This window comes from Eubalaena glacialis, chromosome 3 (assembly GCF_028564815.1).
Source record: "Eubalaena glacialis isolate mEubGla1 chromosome 3, mEubGla1.1.hap2.+ XY, whole genome shotgun sequence".
NCBI classification, from domain to species: Eukaryota; Metazoa; Chordata; class Mammalia; order Artiodactyla; family Balaenidae; genus Eubalaena; species Eubalaena glacialis.
The window spans coordinates 53,490,064-53,514,920 of NC_083718.1; the positions used below are offsets into that span (position 1 = coordinate 53,490,064).

Here is a 24,857-nt window from a genome sequence, read left to right on the forward strand (position 1 = left end):
TCAGAAGGAGAAAGAGAGAAAGGGCCTGAGAAGATATTTGAAGAGGTAATAGCTGAAAACTTCCCTAACATGGGAAAGGAAACTGTCACCCAAGTCCAGGAAGCACAGAGAGTCCCATACAGGATTAAGCCAAGGATTAACACACCAAGACACATAGTAATCAAATTGACAAAAATTAAAGACAAAATATTAAGAGCAACAAGGGAAAAGCAACAAATAACATACAAGGAGACTCCCATAAGGCTAGCAGCAGATTTTTCAGCAGAAACTCTGCAGGTCAGAAGGGAGTGGCATGATATATTTAAAGTGATAAAAGAGAAAAATCTACAACCAAGAATACCCAGCAAGGCTCTCATTTAGATTTGATGGAGAAATCAAAAGCTTTACAGACTAGCAAAAGCTAAGAGAATTTAGCACCACCAGGCCAGCTTTGCAACAAATGCTAAAAAACTTCTCTAGATGAAAAAGAAAGGATCACAACTAGAAAAAAAATTACAAATGGGAAAGCTCACCAGTAAAGGCGAACATACTGTAAAGGTAGGAAATCATCCACACACAAATATGATATCAAAACCAGCAATTGTGAGAAGAGGATAGTACAAATACAGGATATTGGAAATGCATTTGAAATTAAAAGACCAGCAACTTAAAACAATCTTGCTTATATATAGACTGCTATATCAAAACCTCATGGTAACCGCAAACCGAAAATCTACCATAGATACACACAAATAAAAGAAAAAAGAATCCAAACACAACTCTAGTCATCAAATCACAAGAGAAGAGAACAGAAGAGCAAAGGAAAAAAAAAGTCCTCCAATGTACCTAGCTAAGCACTTGTGCTTTGAGCATGCGTGTTTCCTTCTGCCCAAATCCTGAACGAGGTACTATACTAGCTACCCAACCCTCCAACCAGGCAGATCAGAATTCAAAGAACCTGGAGCAGCCTTGAGGTCCATAGGCTCACATAAGAATATGATTCCCTCTATAATAAACATAAAAGTAACTACCATTTAATAAGCATCTACTATTTGAGTCCTCTATTAGACCCTGGACATGCATTTTCATTTGCCTAGGAAGACCATCTGAGGATAGTTACTCAAGGTCACACAAACCCAGATGGATTCTAGAATCCATGTTCTTTCTATGGCACTACTTATGAATAAGGGCCTGTCCACCTGGGTCTCCAGGATAATGTGGCAGTTTCCTCCTTTTGGAGCTGTATCCCTATTCTGAATGTAGGCATTCTTGACTGAGGTTCTGACACTCCATATATATCTTACTAGCCCCACCCCCCTGCAATGGTTGGACCTGACTTGTGGACTAGGTCACTGGCTGGAGTCCTGCTCCTTCAGGGATGGGTTTCTGGCAACAAGGCCATTCAGTGGTGACTGTCCAGACCAGTACTGCTGGCCCCACCCACCACCAAAGCCCTGGGGTGGGGTTAGTTCACTCAGCCTGATCTACTTTCAACACCTTCTCCGTAGTAAATACTGATGAGAGCTATTTGGATGGTCACCTACTGTGGGCCAGCATTACATTAAGCACCTAAAATTTATTGTTGAACTTGAGTGGTACTTATCCGCCCTGGACCCTCAGGCTGCCTGTCATCCGAGCCCACACCAGATCATGGCCAAAAGCCAGTATTCCTTTAGTATGTTGACATAGTTGAAAAGGCCTTGTGCAAAAGATATACTAAGAAACAACAAATGTGAGATATACACAGAGAGACTCTGGGTTCCTACAGAATCATGGGTTGTAGGTCATAGTTCACATTGTCATCAGGGAACTCACCCAACACAGGTTTGTAAAATTACATCAGTAGCAGTAAGGAAGTTGGAAAAAGTAGTGATTGGTAAGGTTGAGTCATAATAATTAGTCTCAGGTGGGAGCAGTTCATCCTATAGGCACTATACCACACATCAGTTCTTTACAATGTGCATGAAAATCACCTGTGGCTCTTGTTACACCATGGATTCTGACTCAGTACATCTGAGGTGAGGCCTGAAGCTCTGCATTTCTAACAAGCTCCCCTAATATGCTGAAAGCCACTGATCCTCAGAGTACACTTTGCATGGCAAGCCCATAGACCTCCTTGACACAGGTTTAAAAAGGAAAAAATAGAGTTGACTTACTAGGATCTAAGTCATGCATGTAGGTGGCATTAAAACCTTCCAGCCAAGGTTCATGATCTTACCAGAAAAGTAATCATTCATAGAGGAAAAAGACCAAACCAGCCCTGAGTCTCAGAGCATTAGGAAGATGGAGCCTGGGGTTGAGGGGTCTGGAAATACATATAGAAATCAGGATAGGGAAAGAATGTGCAGCAGTCATAGAAATAACAACAAGATTGTTCAACTGTTAGAAAAGCAGAGAAGAAGGTAGCCTGGGGTATTTGAAGTCAGGCCCGGAATGCCAGACCCAGAACACTAGACTCACTGGCACAGAAAAGGCAAACTTCAAAGTCTTAACAACAAGCAATGGAAAGAAATCAGCGCAGGCAAACCAACACCGTCACAAATGTCCAGAAGGCAATCAGGTAGACTCCCAGATGTGGGAAGTGAACTTACCTGCTCATCTTCAGCTTCCAGAAGGAACGGAGCAAGGGAAATCAAAGCGTCCTAGTGCCAGAGGAAATAGCGTGTTCAGCAAGGAATCCAGGAGACGATGAAGTACGGGAGCTGGAAAACTCAGCAAAAGCTCAGCTCTGCTACCCACGTCACATCCGACGTAAAGTTACGTCGTACTGAACCAATGAGAGGCCTGTGTTCCTTCTTACCTGTGTGGGGCATTATCAATACGTGTGAGTTAAGTGGCTCTAGCTGTGAAAATTGACAAATAGTATGAGGCAGGAAGCACGCTGGTAGAGCCCTGAGTCTCAAAGTGAGGTCCCAGATCATCAGTATCAGCATCACCTGGGAACCTGTTAGGAAATGTAATTCTCAGTCCTGCTCCAAACCTACCAATCAGAAACTGCGGGGGTGGCACCCTGCAGTCTGTGGTCCAACAAGCCCTCCAGGTGATTCTGATGTAGGCTCACTGCAGTAGGGTCTAGTGAAAGCCTGGTGGAGAGAGAAGGCCAGGTGTGGCAAAGGACAGTCATTATAAGTAGGCTTGATAATGGCGCTTTTAAAGAGCTGATGGGGCTTCCTTGGTGGCACAGTGGTTAAGAATCCACCTGCCACTGCAGGGGACATGGGTTTGAGCCCTGGTCCGGGAAGATCCCACATGCTGCAGAGCAACTAAGCCCGTGAGCCACAACTACCGAGCCTGCACTCGAGAGCCCACGAGCCACAGCTACTGAGCCCACATGCCACAACTACTGAAGCCTGTGCGCCTAGAGCCCATGCTGTGCAACAAGAGAAGCCACTGCAGTGAGAAGCCCGCACACCACAACGAAGAGTAGCCCCTGCTCGCCACAACTAGAGAAAGCCCGCGTGCAGCAACGAAGACCCAACACAGCCAAGAATAAATAAATTAATTAAAATAAAGAAAAGAGCTAGTAAAGTCTTAAAGCCTGTTTATAGGGAGAAGAAAACCCAGTAGAGATAATGTAAAATAATAATTAATAAAACATGCTCAGTGATCAACAATGAAAACCAAAGTGGATGAATGTAAATTGTAGTAAAAATTACAAGTGAAAATTTAATAACGGGCATTAACAGTCTTCGCCTCTTAAGCTTTTTATTTCCCAACCACATAAATGTGTCTACTGGTAAGGACACCATTAGGAATTTTCAATAATCTGTATGTCTCCTTCAAATGTATTTCTCCAGTATGGTAAGGGAAACCAGCTTAGGTAGGTAGCTCTTTGGCCAGAGTGATCATGTAATATAAATATATTTAATAAGAGTATCCAGAAAAATTGCTAAAAATCCTGAGCCCAAAACATATGTCTTCAGAAAGTCACACAGTACAGTAAAAATGGAGATAGTAGTGTGTATGGGGTGAGTGGGTTGTTTTTTTTTTCAGATTCAAATTTTACCTCCCTGCTGAGCTTATCAATATAGATATCCCCTAGTACCACATATTTATCATGTCCCAAACAATATTATCTCTACCCCTCCATAATTTTCTGCTTCTGTTCCCCTCCAAAAACTTTTGCTCTTCCTTCTTCTGGTTCCTTATTTTAGAGATATCACCAGCATCTATGTGTTCTCCAAGACTAGAAACATAAGTCATCTTTGCTTCTAATTCTTTTGCCCATTGTTCTTTTGGATTGATTTGTTAAAGTTTTTTTTTGTTTTAATATTAAGGATATTAGCTCTTATCTGTGTTATGTAGGTGAATATGTTTCCCAGTTTATGGTTTACTTTTGTATATAGTATTTTTGTGTGTGTGGTATAGCTGTTTTAAATTTGTGTTCAAATTTATCAGTTTTAGGTTTCTATATAATCAGATTTATCAGTAATTTTATCAAGTGTAGAAATACTCAGGCTGTTTTATTCAGTAAACATTACGATCACAGGCCTTGGACCTAAGAGCTTTTCAAAAACCTATAAAAGTACTTGAAATCTGAAACAAAATATCTTTGCTACAGAAAACAAAAAGAAAATTGCAAAATATAAATAATTAAATGTTTAGCTAGGTGTCTACAAATATGATATTATATCAGTTTCGTTAATTATTAAATTTAGTGTTCACAAACATTTTTTTTAAAAAAGGTACATCCGTACTTTGCTATGTCCTACCTGAATTTCAGTGGCTCTCTTATTCAGTCCCTTCTTTTTTCTTTTTTTTTTCCCTTCAGGATTGTCTTTTTTTTTTTTAAACATCTTTATTGGAGTATAATTGCTTTACAATGGTGTGTTAGTTTCTGCAGTATAACAAAGTGAATCAGCCATACATACACATATATCCCCAAATCTCCTTCCTCTTGCATCTCCCTCCCACCCTCCTTATCCCACCCCTCTAGGTGGTCACAAAGCACTGAGCTGATTTCCCTGTGCTATGCAGCTGCTTCCCACTAGCTATCTATTTTACATTTGGTAGTGTATATATGTCCATGCCATTCTCTCACTTTGTCCCAGCTTACCCTTCCCCCTCCCCGTGTCCTCAAGTCCATTCTCTGTGTCTGCGTCTTTATTCCTGTCCTGCCCCTAGGTTCTTCAGAACCATTTTTTTTTTTTAGATTCCATATATATGTGTTAGCATACAGTATTTGTTTTTCTCTTTCTGACTTACTTCACTCTCTATGACAGTCTCTACGTCCATCCACCTCACTACAAAGAACTCAATTTCGTTTCTTTTTATGGCTGAGTAATATTCCATTTTATATACGTGCCACATCTTTATAGGTTGCTTCCATGTCCTGGCTATTGTAAATAGAGCTGCAATGAACATTGTGGTACGTGACTCTTCTTGAATTATGGTTTTCTCAAGGTATATGCCCAGCAGTGGGATTGCTGGGTTGTATGGTAGTTCTATTTTTAGTTTTTTAAGGAACCTCCATACTGTTCTCCATAGTGGCTGTATCAATTTACATTCCCACCAACAGTGCAAGAGGGTTCCCTTCTCTCCACACCCTCTCCAGCATTTATTTATCAGTCCCTTCTTTATACTCCTGCCAACACTAGCTAATTTCAAGCCCCCTAAAAGGACTACCACAGTCCCTTAACTGGTCTACCTGCCACAAATGCCTAGGTTCTCCAAGTCACTCTAGAATTATCATCCTAACACAGAGGTCAAATTATGCTACTCCCCTCCTCATAAATGCCAGACTTCTTAGTATGGCTTTCAAGACTTTGTATAGTTTAACTTAAATCCAGCCTCTGCTTTTGACCCTCTATATTGCTTCTCTGAGCCAGCAGACAGTTCTCTCAGCATGCCCTGTGCTCTCCTGCTTCTCTTAATGTTGTTTTGTCACTCTGCAATGCCTTTTCTTCTAAGTTTACCTGGAATTTTACTCTGTCCTCAAAGCTCAGCTTACATACCACCTACTTGTAGTATTTTTCCTGATTCCTTAGCTTCCTCCTCCTCTCCCCCATCCCCCTCACCTTTGCAGGTGTGTGTGTGTGTGTGTGTGTGTGTGTGTGTGTGTGTGTGTGTGTGTGTGTGTGTATCCCCGCCTGCCACAGTGTTTATTCATCCTTCTAAGTTCCTCAGAGCAGGAATCTTACCTGTATCCTTGATAGGACTGTTACGGTATGTATTCAGTAAAATACTCATTGAATCAAACTACTTAACCCTTCTTGCTCTCCCTTTCTTTTAAAAACCTTTTGTTGTTGCTGTTGTGTAATATATCACACTACAAAATTGTATATAAAATGTATATGAAGAATTTTAAATGTACCTTTAAAAAATTGTATACCTACCACGTAGTTTAAGAAAGAGAACATTGCCAGTATCTTTGAAACCCCCTGTGTGTGTGCCTATCCAATTATACGGCCTTCGCTATACCGCCCCCTACCCCAGATTAGCACTATCCCAAATTTCATACCACTATTTTCCCTTAGAGTTTCACTTCGTATTTGTATCTCTGAACAATGGTGTTTAGTCTTGCCTGTTTTTAAAATTGTGTTTAAATGGAAACATACTGTATGTATTCTTCTAATTTGCTTTTTCCCTTCAACATTATGTTCTAGAGATAAACTCATGTTATATGAAGCTATAGGTCACTAGTTTTCATTTTGGTAAGGGATTTCATTGTATATGTAAACAATATTTTATTTTTACATGTTATTCTTAATGGGCATTTGAGTTGTCTACATTTGGGGTCTATCACAAACAGGGCTACTATATGTACATTCTTGCAGATATCTCCTGGAGAACACATGCAAAGGTTTCTAGGGAGTATAACTAGGAGTAGAATTGCTGGGTCCAAGGGTAGGCATTTGTTTAGGTTTAACGTGTAATGCCACCTTGTTGTCCAAAGTGATGCACAGTGTACACTCTCCACAGTCCAGAGGGGAGTTTCCCTTGCTCCAGGCCTCCTCCATGCTTGGTATTGTCTCAGTTTTTAGTTTTCAATTATCTAGTGGGTGTGAAATGGTATCTCCTGGTTTTAATTTTTATTTCCGTGATTACTAATGTGGTTGCTCATCTTTTCATATGTTTGTTGCTATTTATGTTTTATCTTGTGTGAAATGCCTATTTTTGACTTTAGCCCAGTTGTCTCAGTGCCATCTAATCAATGGAGCTTTGTTTCCTCACTGATCTTCAATGCCAGCATTGTCACAATCAAGTTTCTGTACATGTGCAAAAGAATGGATGGCTCTCTCTTCTAGCCATTTGGTCTGTTTGTCCATCCTGGGGGCAGGACCATACCATCTTCATAATAAGTCTTGATATCTGTAGGTCCCTTTCCTCTTCCTGTGTCTTGTGTGATTGGTGCCATTTTTTTTAAGGTTGCTTTAGAGGGATGGTCTGATTACTAGGCCACCTTTTTTCTTTCTTCATTTACGAATTTTAAAGTTCAGTTAGTTACCCACTTATTCCCTCTTCAAAGACAAAACAAAATCTTTTCTTTGACATTTACAATATTTTGAGCCTTTTGACTTAGCCTACAAACCTATCATTTTGATCAAAGTAAATGAAATAAACTACTTTTGTTCCTTCCCTTTATCCCATCCTGAAGAATAGAGTCCAAAAGCCTCACAATTTAAAAAAATGTATTTGTTTGTTAGCTTCTGGGCAGCCACAGAGGCAAATTTGATTTTCCTAACACTGGCAAACCCACCATCACGGCGCAGTTCCGTTACAAGGCCTCATCACCCCCGGCCACTGTCCCGTCGCCCACTGTTCAGGATTCCTTATTACTCAGCACTTGCCTTTCCTGCTGAAGTCTAGTACTCTCTGTCTCATGGTAACTTGGTTTTCGTATTTGTCGATTTTCCTGTCAGCTGCTGCCTGTGAGTTTTTGGACATTGTTGAGCTGCTGCTCCAGTCCGGCGCCGACCCCACACTCCGAGACCAGGACGGCTGCCTGCCGGAGGAGGCGACAGGGTGCAGAGCGGTCACTTTGATGTTACAGCAGCACACGACTGGCAAGGCTTAATCAAAAGACTGGAAACCCACAGTCTATAACAGCACAGGGCTTCAGTGGTGAAAGAAAACTTCAAAAATAACACTTCTTTTGCCACCCATCTTTGGTATACATTGGCTAATAAAATCAGTTGTGAGGAACTGGGTTTTGAAGTCTCAGCAATTCCTTCTACTTGCATATATTCCAACGAGTACCGTTTGGTGATGAACATGTGTACTGTGCATAATACAATCCAATTCCGCTGAGCGTGCTCTGAAATTTATCACTGTTCTAGAGGCTGGGAGAGGAGGCGACGCATCGTATTTCACAATTTTAAACATGACTGCTCTTTTAAAAAACATACAGAAGGGAAATAGAACCGGCAGTACTACACTGACAATTAGGGAAAGTTCCATGAAATCCCAATATGGTGGAGCTCAAACGGTCTCATGGCATTTGGTACAGCTGATCTAAATAAGTAGCTAAAACGTCTATTCTTTTCTCAGACAGAATTGGGAAGATAGGAAAGAAGAGGGCTGTTAAGAAAGCAAAAGGGAGAAAGGGCAGAGTTTTGTCACATAAGGGATATAAAAGAGGAACAACCAGATTTACGGAAAACCTCAGAATCTTGGACATTTTAGGATGGAAACACAGATTCTAGAGAATTCACCGGTTAGGTCAGGATTCCTTAAACTCACCTTTACAAAACAGGGAGGAACCTCCCTAGGGCCCTTTTAATTGGCTATAATGTTCCTGTCGCATATGGCAGCAGTCTCTGTAACTAGCTCAGGCCTGAACTGTTAGGCCTATTTGGGTCTAATATGAAACAGCCGTAATGCCCCAATACTTAGGTGTGATTGAAGTTATTTCTGGAGCACTTCTATTTTTTATTAAAAACATAGACAAGTATGCCGCAGGTTTTATTTAAAGGATAGACAAGTATGCCACTGTTGAAACTGGCTCCCTACATTTTCCCCTTTAAGCCTCAAGAACTCCATCTGGGAAATTCCTTGACATTTCTTATTATGTGAGGAAAGTAGATAGTTGTCATAGGAAGAGAAATGAAGAAACAAGTTGAGATGCCAAGATAACCATTTAAAGGATAATTTTTCTAACGTCACTCCTAAGATAACAATAAACTTGTTTAGTGGAGCCCTCAACAATGGACAAGCGTTTCATTAGCTCACGCTAACCTGTCCTTCTGGAACAAGCCCCTCCAGAGCAGAAATGAGGCATATTAATAATGCGGCTTATTTTGTGATTTTTCTAACCTCATTTTCTGAGATGTAAACCAAAACCACTCACCAAGATGATTATTCATTTTTTAAATGACTTCTTAATTATCTGTGGAAGTGATAAGTACATTAGTACATACTGAAATGTTACTGTAATTCTAGCAGAGCTTTCTCTTCATTATCTGTTCTTTTCCCACAGTCCCAGCTACATTGCAACCTACTGTTCAGCTAAATTCTGTCATGTTCCACATTAATTGAATGTGTTTTAAGTAACATTATTCATTAGTTACAGTAAAAGTGACCAAGATGTTGCATGCAGCTTTTAACTGATATTACTTTGTGCATTTTTTGGACATTAGCAAATCAAAAAGTGTTTATTCATTTCCGATGTACAGGGTAGTTATCTGAGCAAGAAGCTATCAAGGAACTCCTTTTTTCATTTCTCTTTTGTAATTCGACCTGGGTATTTCTTAGACAAGTTTTTAATAAGCTGTTTTGCCACATCTAAAACAGGTTGTTTTTAAATAAAGAATGTAATTTGGTTTTTATTAATTTTATTTTAAAGGTTTCACATTTGCATTGAAAGCTATCACTAAAAACAGTCATCAACATTTTCAAGTGCATTTTAAAATCAGGTTCCAAAATCTCTATACTTTTGTTGCCCGTATCTGAATTTTCAAAAACCTTACTGTCGTATATAACAATCTATGCATCATCTCCCTGTGCCTTATTAAGGGGAAGATTTCATTCATAAATGTCAGAGAAAACTGGATCTTGGTTTGTTTTCATTCCCCTTAAATTATTGAACTATTATGTAGTGCATCACACTTCAGCCAGATCACGAGTTCCATTGCCAAAGCTGCAGTGGTTACCACCAAGCAAAGAACACAAATATACTGGACCAGAAAGCTGGCTAACTTCCAGATATGTGGTGAACCACTTTTTCATATAGTTCAGCATGATAAAACTAGGACATACTTTTAGTGTAAATTTGGTTTTGTTTTGCAGAATTTTTTTTCCTGGACAGATTAGTGATGTTCAAGCCAATTAGTATTTGAAAATACCCTAGAAAACCTTTTTCTGAAGGTTCATCTCTTCTTTTTTTGGCCGCGCCATGCAGCTTGTGGGATCTTAGCTCCCCGACCAGGGATTGAACCCACGCCTTCGGCAGTGAAAGGAATTCCCTAACCACTGGACCACCAGGGAATTCCCTGAAGGTTCATGTCTAGTCATGATTCAACTAGAACTTCAAAATAATTGTTCAGCCTTTTTTTTTAATGTTTATTGGGATTGGGATTTCGTTTACCTCATCCTTGGTTCAAACTCTCTGATTTGTTATTTTTAGTGTACATGAGAATTTTAAAAATTGAGTCTCCATTGTGTTCCCAAACTGGAAATCAGTTGGCTTGGAGGCATCTTTAGGTAGTGGGTAACTAAAGACATTTGTCAGTGTTGTGAATAGTTGCTTTTTGCTACTTTACCACTTGCATTTTCTAGACTATTTATATTTTACCTTTCTACTTTAACCTCCTTCTCGGTTCCACATTTATTCTATTGTCTTGTCCTCCAGCCACCTCTATAGATGTGTGTCTACACATAAAAACATACCTAACCCCATTTTCCTATGCCCTTAATAAAGTGAAAAAGGAAATTTGTTGCTTTTTCTTCTTTTTCTTTCCTGAAGATATTGTGATCAGAACAATGCTAATGGCTCTTTCTGTATTTAATATTTATTCAATGCTGTCATTTACTTTGCCCTCTGTCAACTGATCTAAGAGGCCCTGATTGCCTTCACAGTAGTCTTGATACACACTAGTGAAAAACAAGGAATAAAAAGAGAATCATGTAAACAAACATTACGGAGGAGGCAAAGAAAAGCATCTGAATCACTGTTACCTTCAGAACTCTTGCTTGAGTCAGCTAAATCAGTGTTAACTCTTGCGGAGTTCCAGATCACTCTCCCTCTAGAACACAGTGTTGCGCATGGAATTTTGAGGAGTTCACAGGTCTCCTGAAGCCCATCTCTGAACTCCACGGTGGTCTGTGAATCCCATTTAGAACCCCTTTTTTCTGGCTTCTTGTTACAGTATTTCATTCTTGAATGAAATACAATAATATGTTGACAACCAATTTTCATAGTTTTAAGTGCTTCTACCGGATGATGTATGCGGTCTTGCTGTGCCTATTTGAAAGAATGAGAGAAGTGCATCTTTTTTTAAAACCATTGGTCAAGATTCCAACAATATACATAACAGTTTTATCACTGATCACCACGATTGGAAATTTTTAAAGAGGCCCTGGCCAAAAAGTTGGACCCTGACCTATTTGACCTCTGGTTCTGCTGCAGGGCAGAAATGAGCCCACATGTTCAGTTCTGTGTGACTAATGATGGCTTTTTATATGCATTTAGCTCTTTTGACTTTTCAGAATGCTTTCACGGGCATTATCTAATCTGTCATCCCTCCACAGTAACCCTGTAGAGTAGGTAGTGCAAGGGCTCTTAAGGCCACTTAAAAGAGGATGAATCTGAGACATTAACAGGTTACTTAAATTGCCCAAAGTCACAGAGTAGTAGTAGAGCCACAGTTAGGACCAAGTCTGCTGAATCTCAGCCCTTTATTAGACCACAAAACTCATGTGAAGTTTTGAAGCTCCTCCTCCATTCAATCCACAAATATTCCTTGAGAGCCTTCTAAATGACAGGCACTGTTCTAGGCCACTGTCATTCCCTTTTCCCATTATCATGGAAATTTAGAAGTACTTATATGATGTTATCTCAAGATACTGCATGAGATATCTTGAAAAGTCTCATAGAAATTCATAAGTTAATAATCAAAAAGTAAATCTTTTAAACCTACTATAACTATGTCTCTAATAAAGAGATAAGAAGTCAGCCAACTGAACACATACTGTTATCTCTAATGCTTGTTAGGTAGAAGGGTAACAACCAAAGTATAATATCTAGAATCATATCTATTACAGCTTTTTTTTAATGTTTCAGCATTTTCCAGCTAAAGGGTTGCCATAATCCAGTGAACCTTTCCATTAAATAGGTATTTTCTTAGCTTCCTGCCAGGTTTAACTACTCGGGTATGGGTTATTATTCCGTGCACAATATGGCATCTCTGAGGATTAATGAACAAGGTGTGTGATGGGAACAGAGCTGATCTTGGGTTGCAGAAGGGTTAGTGCCCAGGCTAATATATGCTTCAGCTGAACATGAAGACTTTCAAATGCTTATTTAGCATTTAACAGTTGAAACATTAAGGCTTTCATCAAACTTCAGGTCCCTAAAAGATGCATTTCATAAGTAAATGTTTATCACAAAAAGGTATGCAACCCACCAACAATTCAGTAATGAAAATATCAAGTTTAAATATTTATTGAGCGAATTTTAAATCCCAACCCCTAAGGCGTTTTGGGTCAGATGTTTCAATAGTAGTCGTAATACTATATTTGATGAATTTTAAGATGCACATTTTTTCACATTTTAAAGTATCCAAAATTGGATGTCTTTTACAAACAATGTTATAGTTGAATTGGCAGCATTTTTTTTCTTAGTAATGCATAAACTAATGTATCTTATAGTCAATACATCTTAACTTCAATGATGTTAACAGTAATCACACCTTACCTTGTATAGGACTTTATACACAAGCATCTTAACTGAACCTCAGAATAATTATAAAAGTAGAAATAATTGGTATTTTCTCTATTTTACAAATGAGGAAATTGAAACTCAGAATTGTTAGGGAAATTGTCCAAGGTTATACACATAGAAACAGTAGAAATGCCCATCTTTATATAAGCTTTATTATATAAATATAAAACACTTAAATATACATGATCTTATTTTTCCAGAATCAGGGTGATTTTCCAAACCTGTGATACCAAGTCCGAAAGTTTTCCCTGTACCACATTATCAAGATGAGTGCAAGTGAAAACAAAAGCAACCACAGTCAGAGGTGCCTTATCAGGCCTCTTCATGGATTTTATATATACATATTGGACTTTCTCCTTATAGCATAAAAAGCCTTCAGTGCAGTCTTTTATAATCATGTGATTTGAAAAATTATTATGATCATTACTGGAGCTTTACCTTGAGCATCTTTAATTATTTCAGTAACCATTCACAGCTACTTCATCAGAGGGGTTTAGGTCAAAGTATAGTGATTATCAGACTGAAGAAAAAAAAAGCTTCCTTGTTATACTTATCATCTAAGGTTTATTATGCACCAAGTATAATCAATTTTTCAAATATGCATTAATTGGCATTACACTAAAGGATTGAACAGGAAAAGCTATTTAATCTCATCTTTATTCACTTACCCTTGAAATATTGTTGTCATGCTCCTACTTGAAAAGCAGAACTTAATGGCTTAATCCTTGTACGGATCATCATAGTTATTAGGAGTTCATAGTTTATTATTTATTACTGTTTTTACTTTTATATATAAATTATTCAAATTTTTCTTTCCTGTGTTTTGTTACATCGCTTTTTCTTCACACAGTTATAAAATAAGTGATTGTTTTACATTTTTACTCTCTCTTCTTTTGGAAATTCATGAACTGGAGTCATTTCTGAGGGCAGTAGTCCTTCTTCCAGCAATAGAGAGCCCCCAGCCCTAAAAACCAGATCAGGATGTTCACAAGGTACATGCTAGTTTACACTCAGGACAGAATCTTCCTTGTTTCCTTCCTACATGTCTTAGAAGGAATGAACATGAGTTCTCAACTAGAACACTGAGGTTAAAACCAGAAGGGAAACATCCAAGGACCTGCCCCTATAACATGCATCTGCCTCGTGGTAGAACTCTAGGCACTCAGTGTGGGTTTCTCTTATAGGTGGAAAAAGACCATTTGAACCTAAAACTACTGGATGCAGTGGCTGAACTTAAAGGACCTTGAGGGCATTAAGGAATAGAGAGGTGCCCTTCAATGGGCTGCCCTGGGCAGCAGCAGCAGCAAATTCATCATCGACACTGCAGCCAGGATTTATTTTTCCTCTCACTTGTGTAGCAATCCCGGCTTCCATTTTAATATTTAGAAGGTAAGTTCAGTTGATGGACACTTTGTGTAATAAAAAGCTCTTTTAAAGTACGTGCACACGTACACACACAGGATAAAAAGTGGCACCGCAGTGCCCGTGGCTTTCATGGAGTACATTTGCAGAGCCCAAAGCTTAGTCCTGGATATGTTTATAGCACTTTAGCTCCGTTTGTGAGTTTGGAACTCTTCCAAAAAAGAAGAGAAAGACATATATTATTGTTTATAATCTGCTTTATTCCGCCAAACCTTGACTGAACAGACTTGTGGATTGCTGTTTAAATCCCTCAGTGCCTTTAACTACCGATACAGAAAGTGGTTAATGCGCATTCTAAACGAAGCTTGGCATCTACTCCAGGAAATCACTTTAATTGAGAAGCATTAAATGTTAAAATGATTCTGAAAAAAATAATAAAGCCAGCAACATATTGAGTATAAAAGTCCTGGCCCATCAGTAATATAGGTTCTTGGTTATCATATTCCTGTAGACTGGGTGAGCTGTAGTTTGACAAGTATCAAAAAAAGTGACATTCAATTCCCTAGGTCACAGGCAGCCCCCCATCAGCTTGCCAGTGAGAAGACAACCTTCACCATCTCTATTTTAGAGATGAGGAGAGAGCTGTCAACTTTATAAATGTTTGTTTTTCTGGAATAATATGCCAGTCCCAGGTGACTAAAATAATGAGGTTTAACCCCAAAGTCCTTGCCTGGGCTTTCCACTGCTGTGCTGAAGCCATCTGTTGAAACCTATTTACCATTTTAATGGCCTTTGGGAAAAAAAACTGCTCATTTCCAACTCCAAGTGTGTGCCAAGACCACTTTTGGGGGTTTATATCTTTCAGGAAGCAATTCCCAGCCTTTCCAAAATCCCCAAGCCCCTCCCAACCAACAGGAGATCCTGGTCCAGGGTTGGCAAGCAAGTGAGACAAACATAAATCTTAGAAAACGAACAAAACAAGAACAAAACCAAAAAACTCTCCCCCAACTCTAGAGACAGCCTCGCCTGTATCAGCCTTGAAAGTTCTGACCATTTCAGTGGCCTGCTAAACAACCTGAAGGATGACTAAGTCACGTGGAAACCTTTTTCTCCTAGGAGCCCCTTCCATGAGAAGGGAAAACATGGGTTTTGTCAGGGATGGCCTGTGACTTGTTCGTTTAATTACAGAATAACATACCAGTTAATAACATACCTAAATTCAGTCTCTGTGTTTAACAGGGGAGATGGCCAAAGGAAGAATCACCAAAGGAAAGGGTTTTAAAGGAAAATCCTGAAGTCACATTGGACAAAAATGAGAGAAGAAAATGAATGAAAAAGTGACAAAGGGACAAATGTTACATGCAGAAGCCATACCCGCTTTCTCTGACAGGATGTAATACACTCTCCTAGGGCAGCAGCTGATCATTTAGAAGACAATTTAATAGTTTGGATGGGTTATTTTTATTACTTCTTTTAGAATTATGATAATAAAAAGTTCCCTCTTCCTAATGATTTGGCCCCATTTTATAAACTTTGTGGGGTTTTTTCCTCCCTCCTAACTCACAGTGTCTTCCCAGCAGCAGTGGCTGAGCATTGCTTATTTCCCTGAGGCAGTCACAACCCAAATAAGCATCCAGACCCAGCTCCATGCCTCCCCGCTCACTGCACAGCCAGCAAAGGACGTTATGAGGAGAGGCACCAGGAGTTCCAAATGATAAAACTGAAATAGCCTTTCTAGGAGGCTTGGCAGAGGGATGCAACAATTTTCCATTTAGACTGTAAAGGACAATTTTTAAACTATGTCTCAAATATCAAATCTAAGAAGATACATTCAGATACGTTGAGGATCACCTCTCATGATTTTACTTCTAGTTTGGCAATTGGTTAAAATTTACAACATACTGACTTGCCTGTGATTGCTTTTTATCCTTTTCTGATTTTAGCTGTATAGCTGGGAAAGAGGTGGAAAACGCTGACTGTTGAGCCTTTGATCTCCTGAGTTTGTGTCTTATTTCATTCTTTCTCGCCAGTGATTTCTTTCCTTTATTCGTCTTTAAACAACTGTCCTTTTGAAAAGCCACTGTCAGGAGAATCACACTGCTCAGGAGCTGGTCTGTAGTGACCAAACCAAAGGAAAATTAAAAAAGGACCAGATCCTCCCTCTCCTTCCTTTGTGAGCTGAGAACACATTTCATAATTCCAAAAAGTTACTAGATTATCATTGTGGTGGGAACTGTGTACACTAGAGCATAAAGTGGAAATGGTCCAATGAATTGTCAGCCTGATACACTCAAAACAATTGTTAGTGTATGGAAAGCAAAGACTCAACATAAACAGGCGGGTGATGAGGGGTTTGAGAACATGAGACTAGAGACATGGTGCATAGGGCATACACTGGCAGAATTCTCAAGCCCTGTTATTAGTGCCTCAGGAAAACGCATAGCCTCTTTACAAACTTCCCTAACAACCACCCAAGGGACTGAGCTAGTAAAGGAAAAAAAAGTCCTCGTGTACCTCCTGTGGTCCTCTACCCACACCTCATTCCATTAGATGCTGTCACCTTCACCTTCCTTGGTGCATAGCCCGGAAAGGTTTTTTGCCTTTCTCAGCCTAGTAAAGTATTTACCACTGGAGATGATTTGACAAAGGACCATCAACCCCTTTTCTTGATAGCAGAGATCTGAGTTTCCACTAAAAGACATTCAACCCCCCCAAGAGGCTCACTGGACATGCTGCCTAGGAGGCAATATCATTCCTATTTAACTGGGTAGACTGTGGGGCACAAGTGGGTCTAGGACTTGGGTTGAGTCAGGACATCAGACTGCTCAGAGGACCAGGGCCCAGCCTCCTGCTTCAGACCTAAGCAAGTGGTTCTGGTGTGTAGTGCCACACACAGAATCTGATGGCAGAGAAGTTGGTGCTACCCACAGAGTCAGAATACTTCAGCAAGTACTCCAGGATAACTAGTAGCTAAACAGGTGATGAGTTATCTCTGCCCATTCTCCTCAGCCAGACCCTGTCAGCACTGTCCAATAGAACTTTCTGCAGTGATAGAAACGTTTTATATCTGTGTGTCCAAATACAGTAGCCACTAGCCACATGTAGCTGTTGAGCACTTAAAATATGGCTGGTGTGAGGAACTAAACTTTTGACTTTATTTAATCAATTTAAATTTAAATAGCCGCAAGTGGCTAATAGCTACCGTCTTGCTCAGTGCCCCTCTGTTTGGATCTTCTCTTCAACCAAACAAAACTAATCACTAATGCAAAAAGCACTCATTTTTCCTGGATGGAATCCCAGCTCTAAAGAAATGCTGTGACTTTAATTTTTTTTTTTTTTTAATTAAAGAATCTCTGTTGCTCTTTCCACTCTAGCTAAACTTCAGGTCCTGCACACTAATAAAGCCTCCTGCAGGGAAAACACCTGAATGGAGATTTTCCTGGAAAAGCTTGTCCAGGAGCCCTGATGAGGTGTTTCTGTCCCTCTGTCCACCTCTCACCCAAGTACAGACATTTGCACATACTTGGGAGAAAATGTACACATATAAAGGACTTTAAAATACAACAGGACATACAGTAACTAAAATTTATGTGATCAGGTTTTCTCTGCCCATTCTTTAAGCCTAGAAGCAGAGGACGGGGCCCCAGAAAATTGGTATTAGAAACATCAGAGAACTTCCTCTATCCAACACTTATACAGAGTAGTGCAGGTATTCTTAGTTGTAAGTGGTTCTGCATTCAGAGTTGTATCTTGGGTTTCCTTCCGGTGATGAAAGGAACCCATGTCAGCACAGCTTTTTCTTACGTCAAGAGAAAAACTTCCAGAAAACTAAAGGAAAAGCAAGACACGCTGGCTTCTAAAGAATTTCCGTATTTATTGGACATAGTTTTACCATACACATCTCATGCCAACACACAGGAGGCACATACAAACAAACGCACCAGCTTCTGTGTTCCAAAGTCACATGGCAATAAATAAGGATGGGTGGGTCCTTTTTTTTTTTCCTTTTTCTTTTTTTTTTCCAGGAAATGAGACTTCATTTCTTTTTAACTGTACAAAATTTACACTGCGAAGGGTGAGGGCAACAATCCAGAGCTTAGGGGATCTGAGGCTTTGAGGTCTTGAGTACAAGTTCAGAGCAGCTTCTGGGATCCTGCAGCACTGAACCTGCATGTTTGGCTCAACACCGTCCTCAAGTGGGGAACGTACAAATGCTTCTTGTCTCTAGGTGGGCAGCGGATGAGCATGGGGTGTCCCGCTCTGTCCACCTGTGCTCTTCCTCCCGGGGTGAAGGATGCTTGGCGCACCTCCCAGACCTGCAGCTGACTCCTCACCAGAGCTAGCAGCGTGAAACTGTGCTTTCAGTGTGGTCCTACCAAGCAGCGTGTGGATGGGGTGACTTTGCTGCGCTCTCTCTTTTTGGATCCAGTCAGCGTGTTAGAACAGTTGGAGCGACGACTGCAAAAAGAGCCAATTGACCAACCCAAGAAAGAGAGAGGCAGTGATGTGCTTTTTATTTAGCTTTCAGCATGCCCAGAGCCCTTCAGCAGCAGGCAATAAAACAAAACTCATTTCCGCTTAATTGAATTTTTCTTCATCTCACGGTTTCCAATTTTTAAAGTGCAATGTTTAAAAATGAGCCTCCTCGGTCCTTCCAGACCCTGCTGGCTGAGGAGGTACGGTCATTATTTCCATGGCTATGACCAAGTTGTCGTTATAGTGAGTGGCGTGCGGGAGCGGGGGCGTGCGGGAGCGGGTGCCGGACGGGTGTCACACAGCACGCAGCTTTTGCTAAGCTGAAGCCTTAAACCCCTCCAGCCAGGAGGCGGTTGTTTCAGAATAACCAGCTCGAGCTTCAGAGACAGTAATGTCTTTTGTTTGTCAGATTTCTTATACTTCTTGCAAAGTGAACTTCATTGTGAAGATCTAATGGCCCCCAGGGATCTTACCAGATTTCATGTTTTACATTGGCAAAAAAAAAAAAAACCTTATTGAAAGACACTGCTAAATGCTTTTCTTCTGTCTTAATTTTATCCTCTTTCCCTGGTGTTTCATGGTATTAGTTTGCAGGAATAATGTTACCAATATGGTAGTTGATTTTCATTTTATATTTATAACTGTCAGATGAGGCAAGAAAGAGGAAGCACAAGGACAGAAAGGAGTTGGCCTCAGGGTGCACAGCAAGTCCCTGAAAGGGCCGGGATCCAGGCTTCCCCACAATGTGATTTACCCAGTGGCCAGCTTAGCCCTTGCATTTGGTATTTCCTCCACGGTCTTACTACTTTTCAGCAAATATAGATTCTTCCATAGCCCCACAGATCCCGTTTTTGCTTATATCAGTTACCATTGGAAACTTGGGTTTGTTTTTTTTTTTTAATATTATTCATTTGCTCCTGGATTCAGAGGCCTCCTACCCTCAGGTCTATCAGCCAGGCACTGCAGATAACAGTTGCTAGTAAACAGCTCTCCTAGAGCCAAAGACAGGTCCAGATATTGTCAACGCCTCCAGAAGGTCTCATCTTGTTTTTAAAATTCATCCATGTCATTTCGCAAAGGGGAAAACAGCTTCCACGTAACACCTTATACATCAATAACAGACTACTGCGCGATAGAGGAGTGCCTGCACCCGAATCTCAGGGTAGTTCTGTTCTTCTCCATCCCTGAGCCTCGGAAAAGCCGAGGAACTGTCTTGGCCTGCGGCTCATTGGTGGCACCAGCCCATCCATAACACTAATCCCACTTGCAAGGAGATCCACTTAAAATCTGAGACCGATTGTGACTGTGCTTCTAAATGCAGCACCAGTGTTTGCTGCTTTCTGGCGAGGTGGTCCTGGGGAACTTAAATCCAGCTCTCCTGGCTTTCTGACCAGGGCTCACTCAAGAGCTCTCCCAGCTAGCCAACCCCACCAAACCAAAGGAGCTCCTCCCGACATCATGCCGTCACCTGCACTATTCACTGGGTTCCTCAAGAGACCCCTGTTATTGTATGAATGAGGAAGGCCTCCCATTCTCCTGCCAGGGAATAGGGAGTGAGCATGATGAACCCATCTAAAAAACAAAAACTGGTCGATTTCATCTGGTCTCCAAAAGCAGTGCTACACAGGGGCATGTTCCCCCATAAAGAGCCTGCTCTCATGGTACTGCACTCGCCAAAAATACGAAGCGCCTCTGACGTCCCATGAGATACTACTCCAAGTAATCAAGCTGAGACAGTGGTCTGGGTGGGGCAGTTTTTAACTGGTTTTAACCCAGCAGTCTTTCTCCTGTGTTTTGTAAGCAGCCTGCTAAGAACAGTGAGCTTAAGAAGCTGTCCTCCAAAAAGATGGTTGCACTTTCCTTCACACGACTTGTTACCTTGCATTTGTGTCTCTATCCCCACCCTGAATAGTCACATTATTGGGGAATTCCCCATAGCACAGAATTGGCCAGGCTTAACACACCATCATCCCTACACCTGGAACCTCAGGCAGAGGGCCTACATTTGCAGACTCCCCAAGCAAAAAATCACAACAATCGAGCACATCAAAAAATAAGGGTACACTACAAAATTGATCAGAGAACAAAGATGGCCTGAAGGCTGATCCAGGAATTTACTGACCATATATTTTAAAGAAGCTTCACTGACCGCAGTTTAGTCCTGGAAAGGAGTTTACAAAAGATGAAGCATCCAAAAAGGAAGTGTTTATCTCTTCCTTTAGTCTGCCTACCTTATGCCTAAATCTTTGCGTTCCTCAAAACCATTCCCGGAAGGGTCCTTAGGTGCTTTGGCCCCATCACTTGCTGTGAAAGAAAGGCAATGCCATCTTACCCTTTCCCACTCTGCTGATCTCGTTTAAGAGAATGGGAGGCCAGAAGAAGCAAACCACCATTTCCCAAGGGGACTGGAATAAATTCCACCTGGCTAAATCCAGTATGCACATGGAGAGCTTCCTGATGGACAGATGTGTGGCATAAAGTGGGACTTGTAGCACCATTCGCAACGGTATTTCCTGTAGAAGTGCAGTCTGTTGCAGAGACAGCAGCTCATAAAGCGGGGGTTGGCCTTGCCCTTGCCTCAGGCTTGGTGACGGGCTACTGCAGACCCGCAAGCTGAGAGTCTCTGCACTGCCATTGGCTGGAGAGCTCTGCCTTTCTGAGCGCAGGACTGGAGCAACAGAGGGCCTGGCATGAGTCCAGCCAGCAACCCAGAGCGATGCAGCCGAGGACCATTTGGAACCCTTTGGACAATTTTAGGGCTGCTCCCTAAATGATTCCTCCCAACCAAGATAGGCCAAGAAGCATTGCTAGTACTCGGAAGAGGCCAAGACTGTCCTCCAAGTGAGTCAACTAGCACAGCAGAGAAAGCTCACATTTTTAAAGGGCTGAGGAGGGTTGGCTGCAGGTGAGCGGGGGGGAGGTGGAGTTACAAGCTCATCTAAACCAACTCCCTCAAAACAGACACGATGTCATTTCGCCCTACAGGATGAGAACTCTGGGAGACTGGCATCTGCGGACTTGGCTAAACAGACTGCATGTTTGGAATCCAAACGTCTACAAATGTTTTCACTGATTGTCGTTCTGTTCTCTCCATATTTTAGCTTTGATCATTTTGGAACCCACAGCCTGTCTTGTGGAATGAATAATACAAGCAAATTAAAAAGGCACATTGTGCACCGGGGGACTTGTCATGCAGTCGCTGTGATGGTCCAGGGCCACTCAGCTCCAGCCTCAGAGTCACCTGCAATGAAAACCACTTCTTGCCATCAGGGATTCAGTGATATAGATGGGATTTCGTAAAAACCAAAACTGACCAAATGGTCTCCGGCATGTATTTCTGGGTAGGGAAGAAGTCATATTTTTCACAGCAAAAAAAAAAAGGAGGAGGGAGCAGGTTTTCAACATCGAACTCTGGCCATCAAAGTTTTCCACTGACCTTTAACAAGTGACTTTTTATTTTGAAAATTAGGGTTCAATAAGGGTGGTCCAGAAATCACTTTTATCAACACTCAAGGGCCATGATGCCTCTACCTCAGGAATCTCGGTTCTGGTGAGAGCAGTGGTTCGGTGGCGGGGGGTGCATCTCATGAGACACTCCAGTTGGAGCAGAGTTCCCAAAGAGCAAGGTGGCCTGACACAGTCATGCCGTGAACCAAGCACTGTGCAGCCAAAGCCTGTAAGCAGGGAGGGGGGGGAGCCAACCAGCCAGCACCCTAGCGCTCTGGGCTCTGCGCCCCTGTGCTGTGTTCTGAGAGGACGCTGCTCTCCCACCACTTCCCGGGAAAACAAGCCCTAGTGGGGTCCCGCGACCTCCCCAGGATCAGCAGAGGACTTCCATTGAAAATAATGGAAATTCACATTGGCGCACTTTTGATCCTTAAAAGGCAAGTCTCTTTTGATCCTTGAAGATATTCTGTCAAGCCAGAGGACGGGTAGGGTGGGGAGGAGAGGTGTTTAAAAAGGAGGATGATCCATTTCATCGAGCCAAGAGGCTGGGCTAGTTGGAAAGTCGGGATAGCCTACACTGCTTCCTGTGGAGATGTCAGAGGTGGGTCCCCCAGCCATGGCTCTCAGCGTCTGGCTGACTCCCTGCCCTGCGTGCGCAATGATGCCCAAATTACTGTCCACCGTGTAATCCAGCCCATTGAGCAAAGGAGCGTGGGGTGGCAGGGACGAGATGGAGGATGGAGACTGGGGGATTCCATAGGGGCTCCCATCCCTCAAGTCCTGATAGGATTGTCCTGTCCCGTCCATGGAGAAGCTCCCATTCATTAACTGTCCGCCTGTAACGTCCCCCACGTTGCCATAAATCCTATTGGTGTGGCCAAGTTCTGAGAGAATTTGATCCTCTGTGGACAAAAGAACGGAGATTTATTGTCAGCCGCCAGGACTCCGGTGGTCCCCTGTTCTTCACAACCTAGGAATACACACGACCAGGAAAGAAGCCCAAGCATGAGCCAGACGCCAACATGTCAGCCTGGCATCCAGAGACTGACCCACATCAAGGGGAAAAAACAGAACAAACACCTGCAGAGACCAAACGCCCTGGTCCCAGAAGGCTGGACAAATGTTTGGTGAGTTTGTTGGTCCCATGTGTGCTCAGGTACGAAGATGGCTACACTGAGGAATATGAATGCCTGAGGTTTGGTGGGTCATATGTTCTCCACATCACAAATGGAAGAAACTCTGTGCTAACAAGATTTCATCTGAAAGTTTTCAAACTGAGAAAAGTGTTTGGTTCAGTTAGTTGGGAAACAAGCAGGCCCATACGGTCAGGGGAGCTGAGGACCTCTCTAAGACATGTGTACAAAAGCCTTCTGGCCTACCTGGGAAAGAGGTTCAATATTAAAGTACTTGGTTTCTCTGTCTATCAATAAGCTCTTCACTGGGGACAAAGTATTGGATTGATTAAGTCAAATGACCTTCTTGTTTTTTGAAGAATTTCATTACGGGGATCTAATGGAACCTTTGCCACCCGGAAGAATTCCTCTCTCCAACAGAGGTGAGCAATTTTAGTCTTAAGAAAAAGACTTAAGACTTATAATTACCTGGAGAGACCAATGATATGTCAACCTGGGGACCCACCTGCACCCAACAGAAAGGAGCTATGAAACGAGACTTAACAATCCTGTATGTTCCAGACGTTGATTTCAGCAGCTTAGAGGAGATTAAGTGGCTTTCCACCTCCCCCACCAAGAGGCCTGGAAGGCGATCATAAGGCCCTTGAACCCTCCCCAGGGCCCCATGGGCAGACCTCTGGGCTGGGCTACAGTCCTCTCAGGACATCATGGTCCTGGCAGGCAGCTCATGCCATCTGCTGCCCCACAGACTTCCTTTCTATTCCCACCTGGGCCTGTGCATCCATTCCTACCAAGGCCACCCTAGAGTGGACTTCAACACCCATCCCTTCTGACAACCTGCCCTAGGCTGTCCCTCACCCCACCCATAAAAATGAAAAGGGGGAGGGGAGTCATGCCCTTTAGAGAGGGCAGGCAATGAAGGCTCAGCTCCACTGTAAAATGGCCATTAACTGGCCTTTTGCCTACACCTGTCATCCCGTGTGACCAGGGCCCTCTGTGGGAGCCACAGGCTCCCTAAAGGGGATGGTCGTGTCTTCCAAGTGTAAAAATGTGCTGAGCTTTCCCCAAACACGTTCACAGTCAGTTGTGTTCATGGATCCCCAAGAACACTGTGAGGTGGGCAAGGATGTGGTTATTCCCCATTTATAGATGGGGAAACTGAGGCTCAAGAGAAGTGAATCAGTTTGACAGAGCCATAGCTGGAAGCCAGATTTCTGATCCCCCAGCTCAGGACTCTTCCCTTCGCCCCACAACAGAAGACCTTCCACATTTGAGGACTCATTGCATGAGAACCGTTATGGCTATTTGCAAACAACCGAAGGAGCCAAAACATGCAGCCATTTGCAACTTTGCTGACGCACAAATTTGAATATAGCGCATGCAGCAAAGCGTTTGCGCTGGACTGGATGACAGGAGCGGTGGGGGAAGGGATTTCAGAATGAGGCCGGTCCCCACCTCACATGTACTCACAGTACTGACTTCCCAGGGCAATGGGCCCGTTGAGCACATCCTCCCACCGCCAGGAGAGGAGGAGGCTCACTCTAGGGGGTCACGGGAGGGAGGCCAGTGCCCCGGCCGAG

The 24,857-nt window shown here is 42.1% G+C and overlaps 2 protein-coding genes across 2 annotated transcripts in view; one reads left to right on the plus strand and one right to left on the minus strand.

Annotated features, from left to right (window-relative positions):
- ACBD6 (acyl-CoA binding domain containing 6) overlaps positions 1 to 8,124 on the plus strand; it is a 239,009-nt gene extending 230,885 nt beyond the window's left edge. Inside the window, exon 8 of the mRNA XM_061185659.1 lies at positions 7,842 to 8,124. Within this exon, the coding sequence (XP_061041642.1) occupies positions 7,842 to 7,996 (155 nt within the window). The 3' untranslated portion in view covers positions 7,997 to 8,124. The remainder of the gene's footprint in view (positions 1 to 7,841) is intronic.
- Positions 8,125 to 22,651: 14,527 nt separating this feature from the next.
- LHX4 (LIM homeobox 4) overlaps positions 22,652 to 24,857 on the minus strand; it is a 43,299-nt gene continuing 41,093 nt past the window's right edge. Inside the window, exon 6 of the mRNA XM_061185661.1 lies at positions 22,652 to 23,046. Coding sequence (XP_061041644.1) covers positions 22,652 to 23,046 — 395 coding nt within the window. The remainder of the gene's footprint in view (positions 23,047 to 24,857) is intronic.